The 23,164-nt window shown below is 39.5% G+C and overlaps 1 protein-coding gene across 2 annotated transcripts in view; it reads left to right on the forward strand.

Annotated features, from left to right (window-relative positions):
* Ceacam5 (carcinoembryonic antigen-related cell adhesion molecule 5) overlaps nucleotides 1-23,164 on the forward strand; it is a 47,906-nt gene that overhangs the window by 19,192 nt on the left and 5,550 nt on the right. For both annotated transcript variants that reach the window (XM_006540389.3, NM_028480.2), the window contains exons 3-6: nucleotides 12,977-13,336; nucleotides 14,707-15,057; nucleotides 18,063-18,422; nucleotides 19,668-20,018. In XM_006540389.3, the coding sequence (XP_006540452.1) occupies nucleotides 12,977-13,336; nucleotides 14,707-15,057; nucleotides 18,063-18,422; nucleotides 19,668-20,018 (1,422 nt within the window). The remainder of the gene's footprint in view (nucleotides 1-12,976; nucleotides 13,337-14,706; nucleotides 15,058-18,062; nucleotides 18,423-19,667; nucleotides 20,019-23,164) is intronic.

Below are 23,164 nucleotides of genomic sequence, written 5' to 3' on the forward strand. Positions count from 1 at the left end.
ATTCTGTTACCCTCTATCAGCAGACATTGGAGACTAGCTCTCTCCTCTGAGTTTCAGTGGTCAGAGCACTCTCTGCAGGCAAGCTCTCCTCTTACAGGGAAGGTGCACAGATATGTGGCTTTCGGACCTCCCTTCTGGCCGAAGATGAAGGCCCAAAACAGGACCTTTCCTGTTTTGCTTTGTTTTCCTGTGTTGCTTTGTCCTGTCACAGAATCTGTTAGCTTCTGTGTGCACACTCTCACCTGTGTAGACTACTTTTCGGTGGAGTCCTGGAACCAAGATGGCCTCCCCCGATCCTGAGGCAAAGGCCTCCCAGGCCAGGGGGACACCTGTCCTCTGGCCAGGAAGGTGGTCAGATGTCTGGAGCCTGAAAAGGGCGCTGCCTCAGAAGCTGTGTGGCTCCAGCCTGTCCCAGAATCTGTCAGCTTCTGTGTGCACACTCTCACCTGTGCAGACTACTTTTAGGGGGAGTCCTGGAACCCGCCATTTTTCCTATATTAATCCTGCCAATCCATGGGACATCTTTCCATCTTCTGAGATCTTTGATTTCCTTCTTCAGAGACTGAAGTCCTTATACAGGTCTTTCACTTGCTCAGTTAGAGTCATACCAAGGTATTATAGATTATTTGTGACCATTGTGATGGGTGTTGTTTCCCTAATTTCTTTCTCAGCCTGTTTATCCTTTGTGTAGAGAAAGGTCATTGACTTGTTTGAGTTAATTTTATATCCAGCCACTTTCCTGAAGTTGTTTATCAGGTTTAGGAGTTCTCTGGTGGAATTTTGAGGTCGCATAAGTATAGTATCATATCATCTGCAAGTATTGCTATTTTGACTTCTTCCTTTCCAATTTGTTTCCCTTTCATTTCTTTTTGTTAACTAATTGCTCTGCCTAGGAATTCAAGTATTATATTGAATACGTAGGGAGAGAGTGGAAAGCCTTGTCTAGTCTCTGACTTTAGTAGGATTGCTTTAGTTTCTCTCCATTTAGTTTGATGTTGGCTATTGGTCTGCTGTATATTTCTTTTAATATATTTAGGTATGGGCCTTATCTTCCTGATCTTTCCAAGAATTCTGCCATGAAGCAATGTTGGATTTTGTCAAATGCTTTCTCACCATCTACTAAAATGATCACATGTATTTTTTTCTTTGAGTTCATTTATATAGTGGATTACACTGGTGGATTTCCATATATTGAATCATCTTTGCGTCCCTGGGTTGAAGCCTACTTGATCATGATGGATGATCATTTTGACATGTTCTTGGATTCGTTTTGTTAAAATTTTATTGAGTATTTTCCATAGATATTGATAAGGGAAATTAGTCTGTAGTTCTCCTTTTTTGGTCATTGTGTGTTTTAGGTATCAGAGTAATTGTGGCTTATAAAATGAATTGGGTTGTGTTCCTTCTATTTCTATTTTGTGGAATAGTTTGAAGAGTATTGATATTAGGTCTTCATTGAAGGTGTGGTAGAAATCTGCCCTAAACCCATCTGGTCCTGTGATTTTTGTGCTTGGGAGGTTATTTGTGATTCTATTTCTCTAGGGTTTATGAAAATGTTTAAATGGTTTATCTGATCCTGATTTAATTTTGGTACCTTGCATTTATCTAGAAAATTGTCCATTTCATCCAGATTTTCCAGTTTTGTTGAATATAACTTTTTGTAGTTGGATTTGATGATTTTTGTATTTCTTCAGTTTCTGTTGTTATCTCTCCCCTTTCTTTTCTGATTTTATTAATTTGGATACTGTCTCTGTGCCCTTTGGTTTGTCTGCCTAAGGGTTTATCTATCTTGTTGATTTTTTTCAAAGAAACAGCTCCTGGTTTGGTTGATTCTTTGTATAGTTCTTTTTATTTCTACTTGGTTGATTTTACCCCTGAGTTTGATTATTTCGTGGCATCTACTTCTTTTGGGTGTATTTGCTTCATTTTTAAATAGAGCTTTCAGATGTGTTGTCCGGCTGTTAGTGTATGCTCTCTCAAGTTTCTTTTTGGAGGCACTCAGAGCTCTGAGTTTTCCTCTTAGCACCACATACATTCTAGCCCATAAGTTTGGGTATGTTATAGCTTCATTTTCATTAAACTCTAAAAGTCTTTAATTTCATTCTTTATTTCTTCCTTGACCAAGTTGTCAATGAATAGAGTGTTGTTCATCCTCCATGTGTATGTGAGTTTTCTATTTTGTTGTTGTTGTTATTGAAGACCAGCCTTAGTTTATGGTGATCTGTTAGGTTGCATGGGATTATTTCAATTTGCTTGTATCTCTTGTGTCCTGTTTTATGACCGATTATATAGTCAATTTTTGAGAAAAAGCTGTGAGGTGCTAAGAAGAAGATATATTTTTTGTTGTAGAATAAAACATTATATAGATAACTTTTAAATCCATTTGGTTCATAACTTCTATTAGTTTCAATGTTTTTATATTTAGTTTCTGTTTCCATGATCTGTCCACTGATGAGAGTAGTGTTTTGAAGTCCACTACTATCATTGTGTGAGTTGCAATGTTTGCTTTGAGTTTCAGTAAATTTTCTTTTGTGAATATGGGTGCCCTTGCATTTGAAGCATAGGTGTTCAGAATTGATAGTTCTTCCTTGTAGTTTTTTTTTTTATATGATGAGTATGCAGTGTCCTTCCTTATCTTTTTCTGATAATTTTAGGTTGAATATTGATTTTATTCGATATTAGAATGCTACTGCAGCTTGTTTCTTGGGACCATTTGTTTGGAAAATTGTTTTCCAACCTTTTATTCTGAGGTAGTGTCTCTCTTTGTCACCGAGGTGAGTTTCTTGTATGTAGCAATGTGTTGGGTCCTGTTTACATGTCCATTCTTTAGTCTATGTCTTTTTATTGGGGGAATTGAGTCCACTGATATTAAGAGGTATCAAGGAAAAGCGACTGTTCCTGTTATTTTTGTTGTTAGTGGTGTAATTACATTTTTTGTGGCTATATTTTTAGGTTTATTAAAAGAATATTATTCTCTTGCTTTTTCTAGGGTATAGATTCCCTCCTTGTGTTGAAGCTTCCCATGTATTATTCTTTGAAGGGCTGGACTTGTGGAAAGATATTGTGTAAATTTTACTTTGTCATGGAGTACATTCTTTTCTCCATATATGGTAATTGAGAGTTTTGCTGGGTATAGTAGCCTGGGCTGGCATTTGTGTTCTCTTTGGGTCTGAGTGACACCAGCCCAGTATCTTCTGGCTTTTATAGTCTTTGGCGAGAAGCCTGGTGTAATTCTGATAGGTCTGCCTTCCTATTTTACTTGATGCTTTCCCTTACTGCTTTTAATATTCTTTCTTTGTTTAGTGCATTTGGTGTTTTGATTATTATGTGATGGGAGGAATTTCATTTCTGGTCCAATCAATTTGGAGTTCTGTAGACTTCATATATGTACATGGGTATCTCTTTCTTTAGGTTAGAGAAGTTTTCTTCTCTAATTTTGTTGAAGATATTTTCTGGCCTTTAAGTTGGGTATCTTTGCTCCACTTTATACCTATTATTGTTAGGTTTGGTCTTCCTATTGTGTCCTGGATTTCCTGGATGTTTTGAGTTAGGAGATTTTCACACTTTTCATTTTCTTTGACTGTTGTGTCAATGTTTTCTATGGTATCTTCTGTACCAGAGATTCTCTCTTCAATCTCTTGTATTCTGTTTGTGATGCTTGCATCTATGACTCCTGATCTCTTTCCTATGTTTTATATCTCCACAGTTGTCTCCATTTGTGATTCCTTTATTGTTTCTACTTCCATTTTTAGATCCTGTATAGTTTTGTTCAATTCCTTCACCTGTTTGGTTATGTTTTCCTGTAATTCTTTAAGGGATTTTTGTATTTCCAATTTAAGGGCTTCTATCTGTTTACTTGTGTTCTACTGTAAGCCTGTGTCAGCACTCTTGGGAGACCAGCTGTATTCTGGCAGGACCCATGCACAGAGGGCTGTGAAAAAGCCCCAGCTCCTGAGTGCAGATTAGTAGGTTTTTATGCTTTGTATTTTCTTTGACTGTTGTGTCAATATCTTCTAAGGTATTGTGTACACCTGAGTTTGTCTCTTACATCTCTGTATTCTGTTGGTAATGCTTGAACCTGTGTCTCCTAACCTTTTTCTTAGGTTTTCCATTTCTAGGGTTGCCTCCTTTTGTCATTTCTTTATTGTTTCTACTTCCACCTTTAGATCTCAGACTGCTTTGTTCAATTCCTTCACCTGTTTGTTTTTTCCTGTATTTCTTTAAGGAATTTATTTGTTTCCTCTTTAAGGGCTTCTACCTGTTTTCTTGTGTTTTTCTGGATTTCTTTCAGTGAGTTATTTATATCCTCTTCAAAGTATTCTATGATCTTCATGATATAGTTTTAGGTCAGCTTCATGGTTTGTTGCTGCTCCCAGGGCAAAAAACCCCAAGGTCTGAAGGCTGCACAGGAGACCTCCTTCACCCAGGTCAACAGATCATTGGCATGTATGCCCTTTTGAACACTCCACAGCCTAAAGGACTCCCATATGTTCTGCTGCAGACAGGGCTGGTATGTTGGGATATCCAGGGCTTGCTATGGTGAGAGAATGTGCTTTGATAGTGCCAAAGTATATTGACTCCTTTTGCTTATGGTCCTGTGCTTGCCTCTCACTCTCTAGTTACCTAGTTGTTAACTGGCCTGAGTGTCTCTGTCTGGAGCCTGTCTCCCCTATCCCTCCATTTTTCTAGGTCTCCTGGGATACCTCTGGCCCTTTCTGCAGCAAATCTCTTGTGATGCCTTCAAGACAATGGGGTCTGTTGCCCTGTGTGCAGAAAATCTCCTGGGAGTTCTTCATATGTGGAGTCTTCAGAGGGCCAGACACTCTGATGATCTACCTAGTGAAAAGGGCAGTAGGGTTCCAGTGGAGGGGTATGGGGCATTGGGCTATGCACAGACAGGCTGATCTCCAGTCGAGCTGAGGTCTGAACCCTGAAGGGTGATAATTCACTTACATGACATGGTAGGCCTTCCCTTAGGCTCCTGGAACTCTGGCTTCTGCCTAAGTTACCACTCCCCACAGCCCCCACGAGAGAAGCATGGCTGGAAGTCACATAGGCAATGACCCAAGCTTCTGACCTTCAGGCTAAACTCCTCCCCAGTTACCTAGCAACGGTAAAGACCATAAAAGGGCTGTTCATCCCCTGCTTGCTCTCTTACTACTTACTCTCTTACTTCTTACCCCTCACTCTCACCCCTCCCCCTCTCCTCTCCTCTCCTCTCCTCTCCTCTCCTCTCCTCTCCTCTCCTCTCCTCTCCTCTCCTCTCCTCTCCTCTCCTCTCCTCTCCTCTCTCCCCTCCCCTCCCCTCCCCTCCCCTCCCCTCCCCTCCCCTCCCCTCTCCTCTCCTCTCCTCTCCTCTCCTCTCCTCTCCTCTCCTCTCTCCCTTCTTCTCTCTCTTTCTCCTTAGCATTTCCCCTCTCTCTCTTTTCTACCTTCTCTCCTCCCCCCTGCCTTTCTACAATAAAGCTCTAAAACCATAGACAAGTCTTTGCTCCAGTCAAGATCTTCTGTGTTCACTCTTGCCTGTGTTGGGAACCTCTCTTTCCTCATCCCTCTCTCCCATAACCCTGGTGGCTTTAGCAAAGTAGCTCTGGACCTCCCAGGTAGGGTTGCCCCTTGGCCACCTCCAGAAGAGTGGGTCAGAGGCTTAGATGCCCACTGGGGGATGAGTGGAAAGTGTATGGCAGCCCTCCCACGCCTGACTAACCAGAGAATAGGTGAAACTCTGGTGGGGTGTGGGTCTCCCCTTCCCCCTCTTCCCCTGGGCCCCCTTTTTAGTTCCAAACAGAGGGGATGGGTCCTGTGCCCACTGGGCTCCTTGATGGTCCCAGCTGTGGTTAAGTGGAGGATCCCTTACCTGCTACCTTGGGAGCAGAAGATCTACTTGGAGGCCTTCAGACTGTGGGGTCTTCAGAGGGGCAGACATGCTGATCATGCTGATGATCTGTTCTACTGGAAGGCACAGGATGGGAGGGAGGTGAGGTTTGAGCAGAGAGGATGGGTCCCTAGTTTGCTGGGCTTCTCTGTGGTCCCAGCTGCTGCAGTTATTTGGGAGAGTCCCTTACTTGTTGCCTTGGGTATAGCAGATCTCCTGGGAGACCTTCAGACTGTGGGATCTTTAGAGGGCAGACATGCTGATGATCTGCCCTGGTGGAATGCACAGGTTGGATGTAATTCTTAGACCTTTAGAAAACAAGTTTGAACTTTAATAGCCTTTGAATTTACTTAAAACATTTTAAACCTGTTAATTGTATTTTAATACAAAATGACAAAAATATCCTTTTTATTTAAGAAGAAAACTTAAAAGATAATTTTCAAGATGGCATGGGTCATGTTACAACCTGCAGCCTCATATTCTAACATGAAACTAAGACATCTGGTTTAAGAAAACCTATTCTTATTCCATTCCAATAAGGCACATTCCCCTTTGGTAAAATATCATTTAAAATTATTATTATTATTATTATTATTATTAATTTCCTGATCAAAATAAAGGCAATTTTTAGTCTTTATAATTCTGGTTGGACTGAATGATCAAGTTGTCTGATGAACTACTGCCTCTCCTTTTTCAGGTTATCTCTCCTGTTCAAATCTAATCTATCAATTTTGATGGTATCCACAGCTTTTCTTCTCTTGTGGCAACAATTTCCCCAACATAACATATATCTTCACTTCTATTCTGAGGTCAATTCATCTTTAAAATATACAGACTTATTTAAATCAGCAAATTTTCTATCTGAGGTATCTCCACAGCTGTTGCTCCTTTCTCATTAGCATTTACAGCACTTCTTTATTATCCCTTTCTGTTTGTTAAGTATCTCTTTCAAAGTAGATCCTTCTACAACTGCCTGTCCTACAAGACTATGTGGTATAGCTTTAATATAATTTATATCATAATATGCAAAAAGTTGTTTCATTTTACTAGATTCATATGCTGAAGCATTGTCAGTATTAATTTGTACAGATATCCCATAATAGCCATATGTTCAAATAAATGTGTGATTACAAACTGAGAAATTTCAGAACTTAAAGCAGATTCCCATTGAAGCTCTGTGTATGTATCTATTGTACAATGTACATGCTTTAATTTTCTAAACTCTGCAAAATGAAACACATTTATTTGCCAAATTTGAATTCCTTGGGTACATTTTGGGGTACTTCCTGCGGGTAATGGTGTTTGGTCACATAAAGAACAATTAGCACTTTTCCTTATAATTTTCTTGGCTTGTTGTTAAATCCTGAGAACTTTGCTGATAACATCGTATTTCTTATGAAATTCTGAAATTCTAGTACATTTCCTATTAATAACTGCTCAGATTCATCACTATTTTGTGCTAAGAGGGCATGGTAGACCCATATGGTATCTGATGTTTTATATACAATGGATGAATTCTATTTCAGATTACTTGTAGTTGGATAAATAGTTGGACATACTGAATCATCTGAAATAAGTTAAGGGAGCTTAATATGTAAAACAAGCCTGTATATTGAGATTCAATAACTATATCAAGATATTCAGGAAAAATCTGAAAATACAATAAGAATTATACATAGCTTTGATTTTTTTAAACTGAATAACAAGACCTCTGAGCCACTTTACTCATTTTTTTAACTTATAATCTGCCTTTCCTGATTTATTTGCATCTGTATAGAATGTAGAGGCTTAAAAATTGGTGTTACTTTTACTACATGAGGGAGAATTAAAATTGTACTTTTTATAAACTAATGTCTTTTGATTTTGGGTTATTTGTTGATAACCCTCCCAATTTCTGCAAGATCTTTGCCAATGTTCTTTCTCTGCCCATAATGACACAATTTCAGCAGTAGTGGAAGGTACCATAATGTTTTGTGTGTCTATTCCTGCTAATTGATGAAGATTTATTTTTTCATTCAGAATTAATTCAGAAACCTTTTCTACATAGGCCTTTAAGTTTTTAATGTTTGTGTGCTAAAAAATTCATTCTAAGATATTATCTTCTCTCTGCATAAGAATTCCTGTGGAAGAATGAGTAGAAGTAAAATAACTAAAACACTATCTTGCTTCAGATCCAAATGATCTACATGTGAATCCTGCAATTTCTTTTCTACCAGAGCCAATTCTCAGTCTTAGCTGATAACCTTCTTGGACTATGTAAGTCCTTATCACCTTGTAAGGTTTGAAATAAATTACTTAGTCCCTTAACCATTGATTGATTAACTTACTTTACAACCCAATCACACCTTCCCCTCCTCCTCCCAGCCCATCCCTTTCCCTTCTCTTTCCCCCACAACTTCCTTTCTCATCAAAGAAGGGGGGAACATGTGAATATAAACCACTTTGGCATATCAAATTAGAGTAGAAATTGGGGAATTTTCTTCTGTTGAGTTTATATAAGACAGCTCAGTTAGGGGGAAAAGTTCCAAGGCTGCCAAGAGAATCATACTCTTATTCTACTCTATTCTACTACTCTACTCTACTCTTTTATTCATTCACTTCCTATCCTGATGTTGGGCCTTGTCCCTTCTCTCCTCCCAGTCCCACTCTTAAATATCCTTCCCCTCATTATTTCCTTTCCTTCTCCTCAGAGAGGGAAGGCCCCACCTGGGTACAACTCTACTCTGGGACATCCAGTCCAAGCAGGAATAAATGCATCTTCTTCCACTGAGGCCCAACCAGGAAGTCTAGCTAGAAGAAGGGGTTCCATTGAAAGATATCAGAGTCAGAGACAGCCCTTATTCCAATTGTTAGGGGGCCCATATGAACACCATGCTACACATCTCTTACAAATGTGTGGGGGCCTAGGCCCAACCCATGCCTACTCTTTAGTTGGTAGCTCAGTCTCTGTGAGCTTCCAATGGGCCCAAATTAGTTGACTGTGTAGGTCTTTTGTAGAGTCCTTGACCATTCTGCCTCCCCCAATTCTATCCCCAACTCTTCCACACAACTTGCTGACCACTGCCTGATGTTTGGCTGTGGATCTCCATATTTGTTTCCATTAATTGCTGGATGAAGCCTTTTAGGAGACAGATATTCCAGGCTCCTACATACAAGCATAGCAGAGTGTCATTAATAGTGCCAGGGATCAGCTCTTTTATATGGGATAGGTCTCAAATTGGGCCAGTCATTGGTTGGCCATTCTCTCAGTCTCTGCTTCATTGTTACCCCTGAGCATCTGTAGGCAGAAAAATTTTTAGTTGGAGGTTTTTCTGGGTGGGTTGATGTCCCCTCCTTGCTGAAAGTTCTACCTGGTTACTGGAAGTGGCCATTTTAGCCTCCATATCCCCTGATGTAGGAGTTTTAGCTAAGGTCATTCCCATAGGCTTCTCAGAGACTCCCTTGTTCCATGTCTCCAGGTAGACCCAGAGATGGCCTGCATTGATTTCTATTCTCACTCTCAGCCTTCTCTCATGACCATTTTCCCATGTGATTCCTTACTTATTCTCATTTTCACCTTTTACCCACCCAGTTTCCTCCCTCCTCCCACATATATAGGCTTTTCAGTTAAACATTTTAAAGTTAGGACATTTGGTACTTTTGAAAGACTGAGATCTGTCATGTCCTGCTTATGTACAACCTGGACAATCTGTGACTCTTCTCAATAATTCCTTTTAATATTAAAAACATTCCTTATTTTTTGTTTGTTTCTGAGATTGGAGGAATGTTAATTTTTGCAATTTTTATTGCTCTGAAAAATCATGGCCCCATAAATTCATGGCACTATTAGCCATACATGGCTTTAATTTTCCTATTTGACCTCCTGTTTCTATGCACTTAAGCCATCTCATATTTTGCTTTACCTGAGATGATCCAGTCCCTAAGAGCTGAATGTTTACCTCCTGAAAAGGTCAATTTTGATGCCTAGATTTTGTTGATATTAATGTTACATTAGCTTCTGTGTCTACTAGCCTTAAATTTCAAATCCATTTATTTGTATTTTCAGCTTCTGACTCTGATAACATTTACAGAAGTTTTCCAAAATACTTATTTTCTGATCTCTCCTGAATTTTTTGTTTTATTTATTGAAATGTTCCATTCTTGATTACATCCAGAGCAGTGTTGTTTTTAACAAGACCCATTCAATCATTTAATTGCTCTGTGACTGAGTTTCTCTGATCATGTCAGGGAAGGATTTAATTGAATTGAATACTGGGGTGTGCAGGAAGCCACTTAGGGTGTTCTTGGAGGGCAAAGAGTCACCTTTCTATTCCTTGTTGATCTGCACTCATTTAGTTCAATGCATTTTCCACACCTTCTTACTAGTCTAGAAGTGTGAGAACTCCTTTTCAGATTTTCTTTAGAAAAAAACCTTGTTTCTAAAAACATCTTGCCTATAATTCTTTTTTTTTCCTCAAATGACCTTGCTTACCACAATTAAATCATCTGGAATTTTGATTTTTCTTAAAACTTTTATAAATTCCTTCTCCCATTAGAGTATTTTCATAAATGTGAGAGTGGGTATCAGCCATATTTCTAATCCATCTATCTATTGGTGTTGATCTTACCTTTAATGTTGTAATCACCCTTTTGCATTCTAAATTAGAATTTTCAAATGCCAAGGTTTGATTAACATTTGTCTGACTTTTTATATAATACTATTTTATTTACAACTGAGGTCAATCTTTGTAAAAGAAAAATCAGTGAAAATTTATTTTGGGCTTTGTATAAATTTAGTAAATGACTCTCACCTCAATCTTTATTCTTCAGCCTTGTCCCAAGAAGTTAAAGCTACTAATTAACATAGAATCAAAGTGTGATCATCAGATGTAAGCTGGCTTTGTAAGTTTGCATATTGACCTTCACCTGGCAACTGAACTGGGGAAGTATTAATACCTCTAGCACTATTTCATTATTCCATGTCCTTTGCCTCCTCTTTCCAATATGTTCACCTTTGTAATTGAGGACCAGCATCTAATATTGTTGTTACCAAGTGTTTCCAGTCTTGGGGGATAATTATATTCTGAGTTGCCCATGAATTTAATGTCTGCTTTACATAGGGTGAATATATACCGTATAATATGATCATTTACTTGAATCTCCTCATATGTCATATGTTTATAGGATTCCATTTATTTTTTTCCATAACCATGATGGTGTGTATTGTCTGCTGGTAGTTAATGTGTAGTAACTGGATTAACTAAGGTTGGTTTTCTAATGACTTTGGGCTCCCTCTTCAGTTTCATCATGTGGTGGTTTGGTAGATTCTTGTCTAAAGTACTCTGTCTGAGTATTTTTCTTATTTTTCACTTATAAATCTATGACTATAGAGGATAAAATATGAATTAACTGACCAATAGTAATTGTAATTGACATTATGTCAATCTCAATTATAGTTCTATTATCTACTTCTATTTTCAAGCCATCTAAGGCAGCACTATGTATACTGTCCTAGCTCCTTGGTTTTTTTGTTTGTTTGTTTGTTTGTTTGGGTTTTTTTTTGTTTGTATTCTCCATCCTTTACCCTCTCCTTGACAACTTTTCAGATGATTTACCAAATCTGATGGCTTCTCAGGTTGTGTGCATCTGGCATGATTTCTCTGTCCTGGTGCTTGTGCCAGGTGTGTGTGTACCAAATGGTGTTTTTTGAAAGATAAAAATCTCAATTTTACAAAAAAAAAGTCTCAGGAGCCAGATGCTTGTGTGAGAACCTGCTAAATAAGAGAAGCAGAGAAAACACCTAGCTGATCTTCATCCTCAGTTGACATTCCCCCAATAGAGAGTTCTCATTCTCTATGCCTTCACAAAACCCTTTCAAATTGAATATTCCTCCCCTATTCCTGTGAGCATCTATATCCATCCTCCCGACTCCCTCTTAATCTAGTATTTTTATGTTTACTCCCTGCCAACTGGTTGCTTGTCCTGACTCTTAAAGCTCTTGGACTAAAGGTGAGGCTGAACAGCACAACTAGAAACAGGTTTTTCCAATAAATAACAAAATCTCAGGGTTCATAGTGTAATCAAAATTCTACCACAGTGCATTAATTGTCAGGAGCTCACTCTAATAGGTGAGGAAGATCATGAGAATAAATCACTCTACTGCCTGGATTCTCCTAAGTAGGACAACAACTTGATAGGAGTCTCAGTGTTTTTAGGACAGAATTCACAGAACTAGACAGAGGCTCAGCCTCAGGAAGCACACAATGAAAAAGAGATGGTAAGGATAGATGTGAGAGTTTTCTTACATAAACTTAACCACTATTAAAGTCTTTTGGAAGCTGGTGTTCTAAGCTATGATTTAGTAGACAAAAAATCAAGCACATGTTGATCAGTGACATAGTTCAATGGACATAGGCATTTGCATCATGGTCTGATAATGTGAGATCCAATGAACTCAAAGTGTCTTCAAACCTTAACTATGTCCTGCACCTACCTACACAGTGTGACATACTCATGCACATCACACAATGTAATTTGTAAATAAGTGTAAAAAGTTTAAAAAAGTAAAGAAATTAAGCATGGTATGTCTAAATTTACTAATATTTCAAATAAATCTAAGGGCATTCAGAGTACTATAACAAAATAGATTCATTCATAGGTATCTGATTGTTTTTCAGGATACATTTTCTTAAAAATTATAAGACAAATCACAGTTCTCATGATGCCACTGCCCTAGTTGACAAGAAGAATGGCAGGTTAAAAAAAAGCTTGAAGTTTAAATATGGTATTGACTGGAACCACAAGAGGAAGAGAAAAATAACAACAAAGAGTCAGAGAGTTAAGCTACAGGGTGTGTAGGAAAAAAGTTATGAGAGGCATCAATCCAATACCAATCTACACTGAATGTTAACAGGTAAATCAAGGGCAGTGAGTCAGAGCCATGCTGACACCTGAGTAGAGAGTACCATGCAAAGGAAAATAGAAGTGCAGGAACACAAAGTAGGACAGAGAGACACTAACCCACACAGTTAAGCTTAACAATGAACATACCTAGGCAGGATACAGGACTTCATATTACCAAAAAGCACTGTAAATTATATGGATCTCTCTTTTTGTTTCTAGCATCTCTATGGACATGTGAGCACCCTTCTCCCCATGCCAAGCTCACCATTGAATCAGTGCCACCCGGCATTTCTGAAGGGGGAAGTGTTCTTCTACTGGTTAAAAATCTCCCCCAAAATCTTCTATCCCTTTTCTGGTACAAAGGAGTTATTGCAGTGAAGAAATTTGAGATTGCCAGACACATAAAAGCCACAAATTCAAGTGTTCCAGGGCCTGCACACACTGGTCGTGAGACAGTATTCAGCAATGGATCCCTTCTGCTACAGGAAGTTATGCAGAGTGATACTGGATTCTATACTCTACGAACTATGAGTACAGATCTGAAAGATGAAGTAGCACATGTGCAGCTGTACATGGACAGTAAGTGGTTCTCTGTGAATGTTTAATGCAGGGTGGGGCTTAGACACACAGGATTGTCATGCCTGTACTGTTTCTCCTTCTCCGACTGCACTGTGTACCCAGGATGTGTTTTAAGCACTTAGTGCAGAACACGCACAGTGGAGCCAAGCCACCATAGATCAGACATTGTTGTGTGACTCTCCCCTGTATCAAGCAAGTCATCGATGGAAAGCAACTCAGTGTAAGAAGTCAGAGTCTCCCGCAAATTTTAACCACGTATATGAGGAAACCATTGCATTCTCACAGGGAAGTGAGTCCTAGGAAGTCTTGGTAACTGTCATCAGACCCAGGATTAAACACGGGTGACCCTCAAGATCATTTGCTATGACATTATCCTTACTTTTTGCAGTGATTAGAGGGAACCATGATCTAAGGCCAATCATGTCAAATGGGATATTTATTAGCTCCAAGTGTTAGAGGTCTGTAAATATAATCTACAATCTCATGCAGATAAAATGAGGAGTGCAGCATACTGGCTTGCCCCTTATGGCTTTCTCAGTGTGCTCTGTTCTCTCTTACCATCCACCCAGGGGTGGATTTTCCTGTAGTGGTCTGGTCCCTACAATATCAACATCCAATTGAACATTATATACTACAGGTGAATCTTGTAGTGGCATATTGAACTGAGGCTTCCATTTTCCAAAAGACTCTAGCTTGTGTCAAGATCACTTAAAGCCAGCCATTCTACTACCTGAAACTTTTCTAATACCTGAGCCTGCAAAGTTCAGACTTCTCCTTGCCCTCATTTGCCCCAATCATGTGGACTTCAGTGCAGACAAGCAGCACACCTATCAGCTGGAGTAGTGGTTGTCTGTAGCAATAAAGGAAATTGGAACCAAAGTCACAAAGAGTTAAGGGGAAATATCATATCAAACGTCAGTGGGCATGAGAGTGCTCACTATCTAACTGAGGGCAGTGAGGAGCCAGGCTTGGAAAAAATAATAGAATGTGTACACACACACACACACACACACACACACACACACACACACACATATATATATATATATATATATATATATATATATATATATATATACATATACATATACATATACACACACATATGTATTTATAAGAAAGAGAGAGAGAGAGAGAGAGAGAGAGAGAGAGAGAGAGAGAGAGAGAGAGAGACCCTAGCAGAGAAATGATACACTCAGTGTCCCTGAGAGAATAGAAGTCAAGTTGTTGACATTCACCAAGTAGGATAGGCATACCCATACCTACAACTTTACGCTGAGTGATAAATCTACTTGCACATGACAAAGATTATCACTTTTCCTCCAACTCAATATTCACAGTGATAATTTTTCTTTCTCTTTTTTGTCTAGCCTATCTTTTGACTTGTTATCACCCTTTGCAAGTCAAGATCGAATCACTTCCTCAGAATGTTGCTGTAGGGAAAACTGTTCTTCTCTTAGTTCATAATTTGCCTGAAGACTTTCAAGCATTTTTCTGGTACAAATCAGCATATAGAAGAGATACATACAAAATTGCAGAATACAAGAGAGCCATGGATGCCACCATTTTGGGGAGTGCATACAGTTCAAGAGAGTTTATATACAACAACGGATCCATGCTAATAATTGATGTCACTGAGGATGATGCAGGATATTTCCTGCTAGAAATTTTAAGAGAAGACTTAAAGATTGAAAAAGCCTACATTCAACTCCATGTAAATAGTAAGTGACTCTTCTACTTTATACACTGAACTGTCTAGAAGGAACTAGACATATTGACTTTCCCATTGCATTTTTTCTTAAATCTGGGGTTTTTGTACTTACTTCAGTATACACATAGACAACTCCCTCTCTGTTGTATCTCCCTGTTAGGGCTTGGGCATTTAGTGTAGGACTCACATGGTGCAGAATAACTGTAATTGATTAGAATGTTTTATTTGACTTCACCATGCAGGTAAAGTCATGGTGGGTAATTCATCCCAAGGATATCAGCCCCTGCCTACATCCTTGGGATTCTGTCCAGGAACTTGTCCTTGAGAAAGATCCTCAGAGACTATGAATACACCTGTTTGAGAAGAAAATGGGATACTTCCTAGTTACCGAGCAAGGATAGCATAGCTGGACATGTTTCCAGCCTATTAACTAACTGTCTTGATGGGCTTATGGGGCTTATAGGAAAGTCATAGTTGACAAGGAGAGAGGAATGGATATTAGTCTGCCTAAGAAATGTTTGTCCTCTCAGGTCTAGCTCAGGGAATTCTTTTCTGCAGGCACATGGCAACAGGCTATATTTATCTGGATAGTTCTCCAGGTATAAGCTGCAGTTCCCCTAGTTATCAATGTGTGCACTATTATGACACACAATCCATATTCAGAATTGTATTTATCTGAACCAGAACCTTACCTTTTATCCTGGCTTCTACTTCTTTCCCTATAGATCAGAAAGTCAAGGACACAGACTTTTTAGACCTAATGGCTGGCTCCCATGTATGCTACATTGTGAGTGCATCATGTTCATTTATCTCTTTTATACATTTCCTTTGGGAAAGATATGATAGCTGAGGGACATCACCTAGAGAGAAGTTCAGGGCATCCCAGAAAGCCCAGGGATCACACAGGGAGACCCTTCACACAGCTCATCAAGCAGAACTGGGAGCATCATCTTGAAACTCTTCAAGGGACAATGAAGTCCACCCCATTTTCCAGGACTCAGCTTATACACTCTCACAAACCCAAGATGTGAAATTGCATAAATCTGTTCCTGGTCCTATGTCTTGTTTCAGAATGCTGCCTGGTAGCTCCACTCAGAAGAGTTCTACCCCTTCCTTCACATATCATACTGCTGATCCTATTTGGAGCACTCACAGGCATCTCTTCCCATTTCTAGCTTAGAGAAATATTCCATCTGTATAGAACTTTGACATCAGTGGGTAGACTGGGTCAGCAGTTGTGTTTGTGCTTCACTCATGAAGCACAGAGTCTCTCCCTTTGGTGATGACAGACCAAACCCAGGTGTACTGGTTGGTTTTGGGTGTCAACTTTACACAGGCTGGAGTTACCACAGAGAAAGGAGCTTTAGTTTGGGAGATGCCTCCATGAGATGCAGCTGTAAGGCATTTTTTCAATTAGTGATCAACGGGGAAAGGCCCCTTGTGGGTGGGACTATCTCTGGGCTGGTAGTCTTGGGTTCTATAAGATAGAAGGCTGAGCAAGCCAGTAAAGAACATCCCTCCATGGCTTCTTCATCAGCTCCTGATTTCTCATCTGCTTGAGTTCCAGTTCTGCATCCTTTGGTGATAAACAGCAGTATGGAAATGTAAGCCAAATAAACCCTTTCCTCCCCAACTTGCTTCTTGGTCATGATATTTGTGCAGGAATAGAAACCCTGACTAAGACACCAGGACACAGTAGAAATCAGCCCTGAGTTAAGTTGCTATCCTCTCAGGGCACAGGAATGTTTCTAAGCTTTTGATCACCATGTGGTTTTGAGAATTAAAATATAAAGAGAGAAGGTGAAGAGGGACATCAGGAAGTACTAAATGTGGAGAGGGGAGAGCAGTATTTTTAATACAGACAAATCCATAGCTCATGGAACTCTGGGAAATGCCCCTTCCTGAGATGCTGCTCATGTGGGAGGAAAAGTACAACAGAGATGAGGAACTGGGCTAGAACTGAAGTTTCACAGAAGGAGGACATCCTTGTAGCTCTCTGCCAAGGGCACACCATCTGTAAGGAGCTCTGCTCATGGTTGATCAGGAGAATGCTAGTAGTTTAGTCTGCTGTCTAGATTCTCCTAATGGGCATAAGGACCTGAGAGAAGTCATGAGGTTTTAGAAGAGAATACAAAGAGTCAGACAGAATCTCATCATCAGGAAGCTCATAGGAACATAAATTTTAAGGATGGGCATGAGATTTTTCTTATGTAATATGAGTTACCATGACAAGAATATTATCAAGGCTAATGTTCTCAGCTATTCCCTCCATAATAAAAAAATTACCCTGGTGTTAATCGGTGCCATGGATTAAGAGATTTAGGCATTTGCTTCATTGTCTGATGACCTGAGAAGTGATTAACACAGTGTGTCCCCTGACCTCCAAATTGGTGATATGTCCTGCATCCTTTCACAAACACTGAGACACAGCCTTGCACAGCACTTACTAATTTATATATAATTGTAAAAATCCAAGCCATTAGAGTCCTAATGGATACTACAACTTCATCCTTTCATTAATACAGACATTCACTTTCCAGATGTATGTGATTATTTTTCTAGGCTGTAGTTCCTTAAAAATATAAAACAAATCCCAATTCTAATAATGTCCCAGACACAGTTGATTGGACGAATGGCCAGGAAAAAAAAAAAAGGAAGAAACTGAAGTTAGGTGATTGGAACCACAGGAAGTACAGAAGAGTACAACAACAACAACAACAGTAAAAACAATAACAAAGGGTCAGGGAATTAAGATGTAGTATGTGTAGGGACAAAGATTAGAGGTGCATCACCCCAACACCAGTCTATGCTAAATGATATCAGAAATCTCAGGACAGTGAGCTAGAACCAAAAAGAGAGCACCATGCAGAGAATATTTCAAGTAGAGGGACACAAAGTAGGACAGGGAGACACTTCCTCCACAGGCTTTACAATGAGCACTCCTCAGGGCACAGGGCCTCATCTTAAAAGTATACAATGGTCACAATTAATACGATTCTCTCTTTCTGCCTTTAGGCTTTGTTTCAAACTCCAAGGACTCTGCCTCCACTGCAAGGCTCAGTATAGAATCAGTGCCACCGAGCATTGTTGAAGGGGGAAGTGTTCTTTTACTGGTTCACAATCTCCCAAAAAATCTTCAATCCCTTTTCTGGTACAAAGGGATGATTGCAGAGAAGAAATCTGAGCTCATACAACACATAATAGCCACAAGTTCAAGCTTGCCAGGGCCTGCACACAGTGGTCGAGAAACAGTATACAACAATGGATCCCTGCTGCTCCAGAGGGTCATGCAAAATGATACTCAATTTTATACTCTACAAACTATGGATACAGATCTGAAATATGAAGTAGCACATGTTCAACTCCAGCTGGACAGTAAGTGGTTCTCTGTGATTGTTCACTGATGGGTGAGGCTTATACTGATAGTATTGTCATGCCTGTATTGTGTCTCCTTCCAAAACTTCACCGTGTCTCCATGTTGGGGTTTGAGCGCTTAGTGTAGGACACTTAGGGTACAGCCAAACAGCCATAGATCAGACTTAATTTCCGACTTTCCCCAATACTAAAGAAATCACTGATGGAAAGCAACTCAGCTTAAGATGTCATGGTCTGCCAAAAATGAAGGTTGTAGCAATGTATATGAGGAAACCATTGCATTCTCACAGGGAAGTAAGTACCATGAAGCCCTGATAACAGTCATCAGACCCAGGTTTGACTACAGGTGATCCTGGGGATCATTTACTATGACATTACCCAACTTTTCTCAGTGCTTAGAGGGAACCATGGTCTAAGGCCAATCATGTCAAAATGGGATATTTATTAGCTCCAAGTGTCATAGATCTGTAAATATAATCTACAGTCTCATGCAGATAAAATGAGGAGTGCTGCATACTGGCTTGGCCCCTATAGCTTTCTAAGTGTGCTTTGTTCTCCTTTATCATCCACCCAGGGGTGGATTTTCCTGGAGTTGTCTGGACCCTGCAATATCAACATCCCATTGAACACTATATACTACATGTCAATCTTGTAGTGGCATATTAAACTGAGGCTTCCATTTTCCAAAGGACTCTAGCATGTGTCAAGATCACTTGAAGCCAGGCATTTTATTATCTAAATCTTTTCTAATACCTTTGTGTGAGAAGAAGATCAGACTTCTCCTTGCTATCAATAAGCCCCAGTTCAGAGAGATGCAGGGCAGAGCAGCAAGCATATACATCAAGTGGAGTTAGTGGTTGGCTGTAGCTATAAAGCTAATTGGAACAAAAGTCACAGAATTCATAGGAGGCATTATATAAAACTTCAGTGGGCATGAGAGTGCCCAGTATCTAACTGAGGGCAGTGAGGAGCCAGGCATGGAAAAAATGAGAGAGAGAGAGAGAGAGAGAGAGAGAGAGAGAGAGAGAGAGAGAGAAAGAAAGAATCATTGCAGAGAAATTACACACTTAGCATCCCTGAGAGAATGGAAGTCTAGTTGCTGACATTCACCAGGTCAGATAGACATGCCCACACATGCAACTTTAGGCTAAGTGATAAATCTAACTGCTCATGACAAAGAACATCACCTTTCCACCAACCTAATATTCACAATGGTGATTTCTCTTTTTTTTTTCCTTTGTCTAGCTTCCCTTTCTACTTGGTATCACCCTTTGCAAGTCAAGATCGAATCACTTCCTCGGAATGTTGCTGTAGGAAAAAGTGTTCTTTTTCTGGTTCATAATTTTCCAGAAGTCTTTCGAGCATTTTCCTGGTATAAACCAGCGTATAAGTCACATACATCCAAAATTGTAGAATACCACAGATTCACGGATTCTGCCACCGTGGGGGCTGCATACAGAGGAATAGAGGTGATATTCACCAACGGATCCATGGTGATGATTGATGTCACTGAGGATGATGCAGGGTTTTACATGCTAGAAATTTTAAGAGAAGACTTCAAAGTTGAAAAAGCCTATGTTCAACTCCATGTAAATAGTAAGTGACTCTAGATGGCTTCCAGGTGGTGTACATGCTTATCCTACTTTATACACAGAACTGTTTAGTAGGAGCTGGGGTTATTGATTTTTCCATTGCATTTTTTCTAGAAACTGGGGGTTTTGCACTTACTTCAGTATACACATGGAGTAGACAAACTCCCTCTCTGTTGTATCTCCATGTTGGGGCTTGGGCATTTAGTGCTGGACTCACATGGTGCAGAATAACTGCAATTCATCAGAATGCTTCTTTTGACTTCACCATGCAGGTAAAGTCATGGTGGGTAATTCATCCCAAGGATATCAGCCCCTGCCTACATCCTTGGGATTCTGTCCAGGAACTTGTCCTTGAGAAAGATCCTCAGAGACTATGAAAACACCTGTTTGAGAAGATAATGGGATACTTCCTAGTTACCGAGCAAGGATAGCATAGCTGGACATGTTTCCAGCCTATTAACTAACTGTCTTGATGGGCTTATGGGGCTTATAGGAAAGTCATGGTTGCCAGGGAGAGGGGAATGGACATTAGCCTACCTAAGAAATGTTTGTCCTCTCAGGTCTAGCTCAGGGAATTCTTTTCTGCAGGCACATGGCAACAGGCTATATTTATCTGGATAGTTCTCCAGGTATAAGCTGCAGTTTCCCTAGTTATCAATGTGTGCACTATTATGACACACAATCCATATTCAGAATAGTACTTATCTGAACCAGGACCTCACCTTTTAGCCTGGCTTCTACTTCTTTCCCTATAGATCAGAAAGTCAAGGACATAGACTTTTTAGACCTAATGGCTGGCTCCCATGTATGCTACACTGTGAGTGCATCATGTTCATTTATCTCTTATATACATTTCCTTTGGGAAAGATATGGTAGCTGAGGGACATCACCTAGAGAGAAGTTCAGGGCATCCCAGAAAGCCCAGGGATCACACAGGAAGACCCTTCACACAGCTCATCAAGCAGAACTGGGAGCATCATCTTGAAACTCTTCTAGGGACAATGGAGTCCATCCCATTTTCCAGGACTCAGCTTATACACTCCCACAAACCCAAGACGTGAAATTGCATAAATCTGTTCCTGGTCCTATGTCTTGGGTCAGAATGCTGCCTGGTAGCTCCACTCAGAAGAGTTCTACCCCTTTCCTCATGTATCACTCTGCTGGTCCTATTTGGGCCAGCACATGTTGGGACTCATTGATACTAACAGGCATCAATGTTTACTTCTGGTTGAGATTTAAATTCCATCTTTATAAAACTTTGAGAACAGTGTGTAGACGGTGTCTGCTGTTGACTTTGTGTTTCACATAATATGCACAGAATCTCTCTCTTTAGTGGTGCCAGACCAAATCCAGGGTACAGTAGATGTCAACCCTGAGATAAGTTGCTGTGCTCTTAGGACACAGGGAAACTTATGAAGTCGGTTTTGTTGTTGTTGTTGTTGTTTTGTTTGTTTGTTTTAGCAGTGTGGTTGAGAACTAAAATATAAAGGGAGAAGGGAGAGAGATACTGGGCAATACTGAAAGTGTGTGTGTTTGGGAGCTCTGTTTTGAATACAGAACAATCCTCTGCTCATGGAACTCTGGGAGATGCACCTGCTTGGGAGGGGGCTCCACTTAGAAAGCTAAAGTACAAAAGAGCTCAGTAGCTGTATTGGCGCTGAATTTTCATAAAAGGAGGACACCCTTTTGGTCCTCTGAAAAGGGCACAGCATATGTAAGGAGCTAGGCTCACAGTTGATCAGGAGAAAGTTAGTAGTTCAGTGTGCTGTCTAAATTCTCCTAATAGGAAAAAGGTCCTGAGAGAAGTCCTGGGATTGTAGAAGAGAATGCAATGTGTCATACAGAAGCTCATCATCAAGAAGCTCTTAGTGAACATAAATTTTAAGCATGGGCATGAGATTTTTCTTAGGTATAGTTGACTTCAGAGAAGAATATTAAGAGACTAATATTCTCATCTATGCCTTCCCTAACAAAAATTACTCTCATGTTGATCAGTAATATGTATTAAAGCATATAGTTATTTGCTACATTGTCTGATGACATGAGAATTTATGAACCTAGTGTGCCCTCTGATTTCTACCTAGATGCTATGTCCTACATCCATCCACACACACTGAGACACAGTTTTTCACAGGACTCATATAAAAATATAATTTGAAAATAAGTGTAAAAATCAAAGCATTTTGAAAAATTTTGCTTTGTATGCCCAAACATTTGAATCATACATGTATATATGTGATTTTATATATACTTATATATGCATATGTATATATACATTTATATACATATACATACACATGCACACACACACACACACACACACATATATATATATATATATATATATATATATATATATATATATATATATATACACATGTATCAATCATTTATATATACGCATACAGAGAGAAACATAAAGGATGCTGTAACTTCATTCAGTCATTCTTTCAGTCATTCATTGTCCAGACTTATCTGTTTATTTTTCTAGACTGTATTTCCTTAAAAATTATAAGACAAATTCCAATTCTTATAATGTCACAGTCTATGTTGACTGGAAGAATGGCCAGTAAAGAAAGGTAGAAACTGAAGCTAGGTTATTTGAACCACAAGAAGTATATAAAAGGACAACAACAACACCAACACAAACAATAAAGACAATAACAAAGAGTCAGGGAGTAAAAATACAGGGTGTGTAGGGACAAAGATTAGGGGTGCATCACCGCAACACAAGTCTATGCTTAATGATATCAGGGATCTGAGGACAATGAGCTAGAACCACATTGATATCCGAGTATAGAACACCATTCAGAGACTATCACAAGTAGAGGGACACAAAGTAAGATAGGGAGACATTCCCTCCACAGATAGGCTTCACAATGAACACTCTTCAGGACACAAGGACTTGTCTTAAAAATACACAATAGAGAGAAATTATTTTATCATTAAGTATAGGACACATGCTCTCCTATGTTCATCACAGCTTTATTTATAACAGCAAGGAGCTGGAAAGAACCAATATGACCCTCAACAGAGGAATGGATACATTTACACAATGGAGTACTACTCAGTTATTAAAGCAATAAATTTATGAAATTCTTAGGCAAATGGATGGAGTAGAAAGTATTATCCTGAGTGAGGTAACCCAAT

This window comes from Mus musculus, chromosome 7 (assembly GCF_000001635.26).
Source record: "Mus musculus strain C57BL/6J chromosome 7, GRCm38.p6 C57BL/6J".
Taxonomy (NCBI): Eukaryota; Metazoa; Chordata; class Mammalia; order Rodentia; family Muridae; genus Mus; species Mus musculus.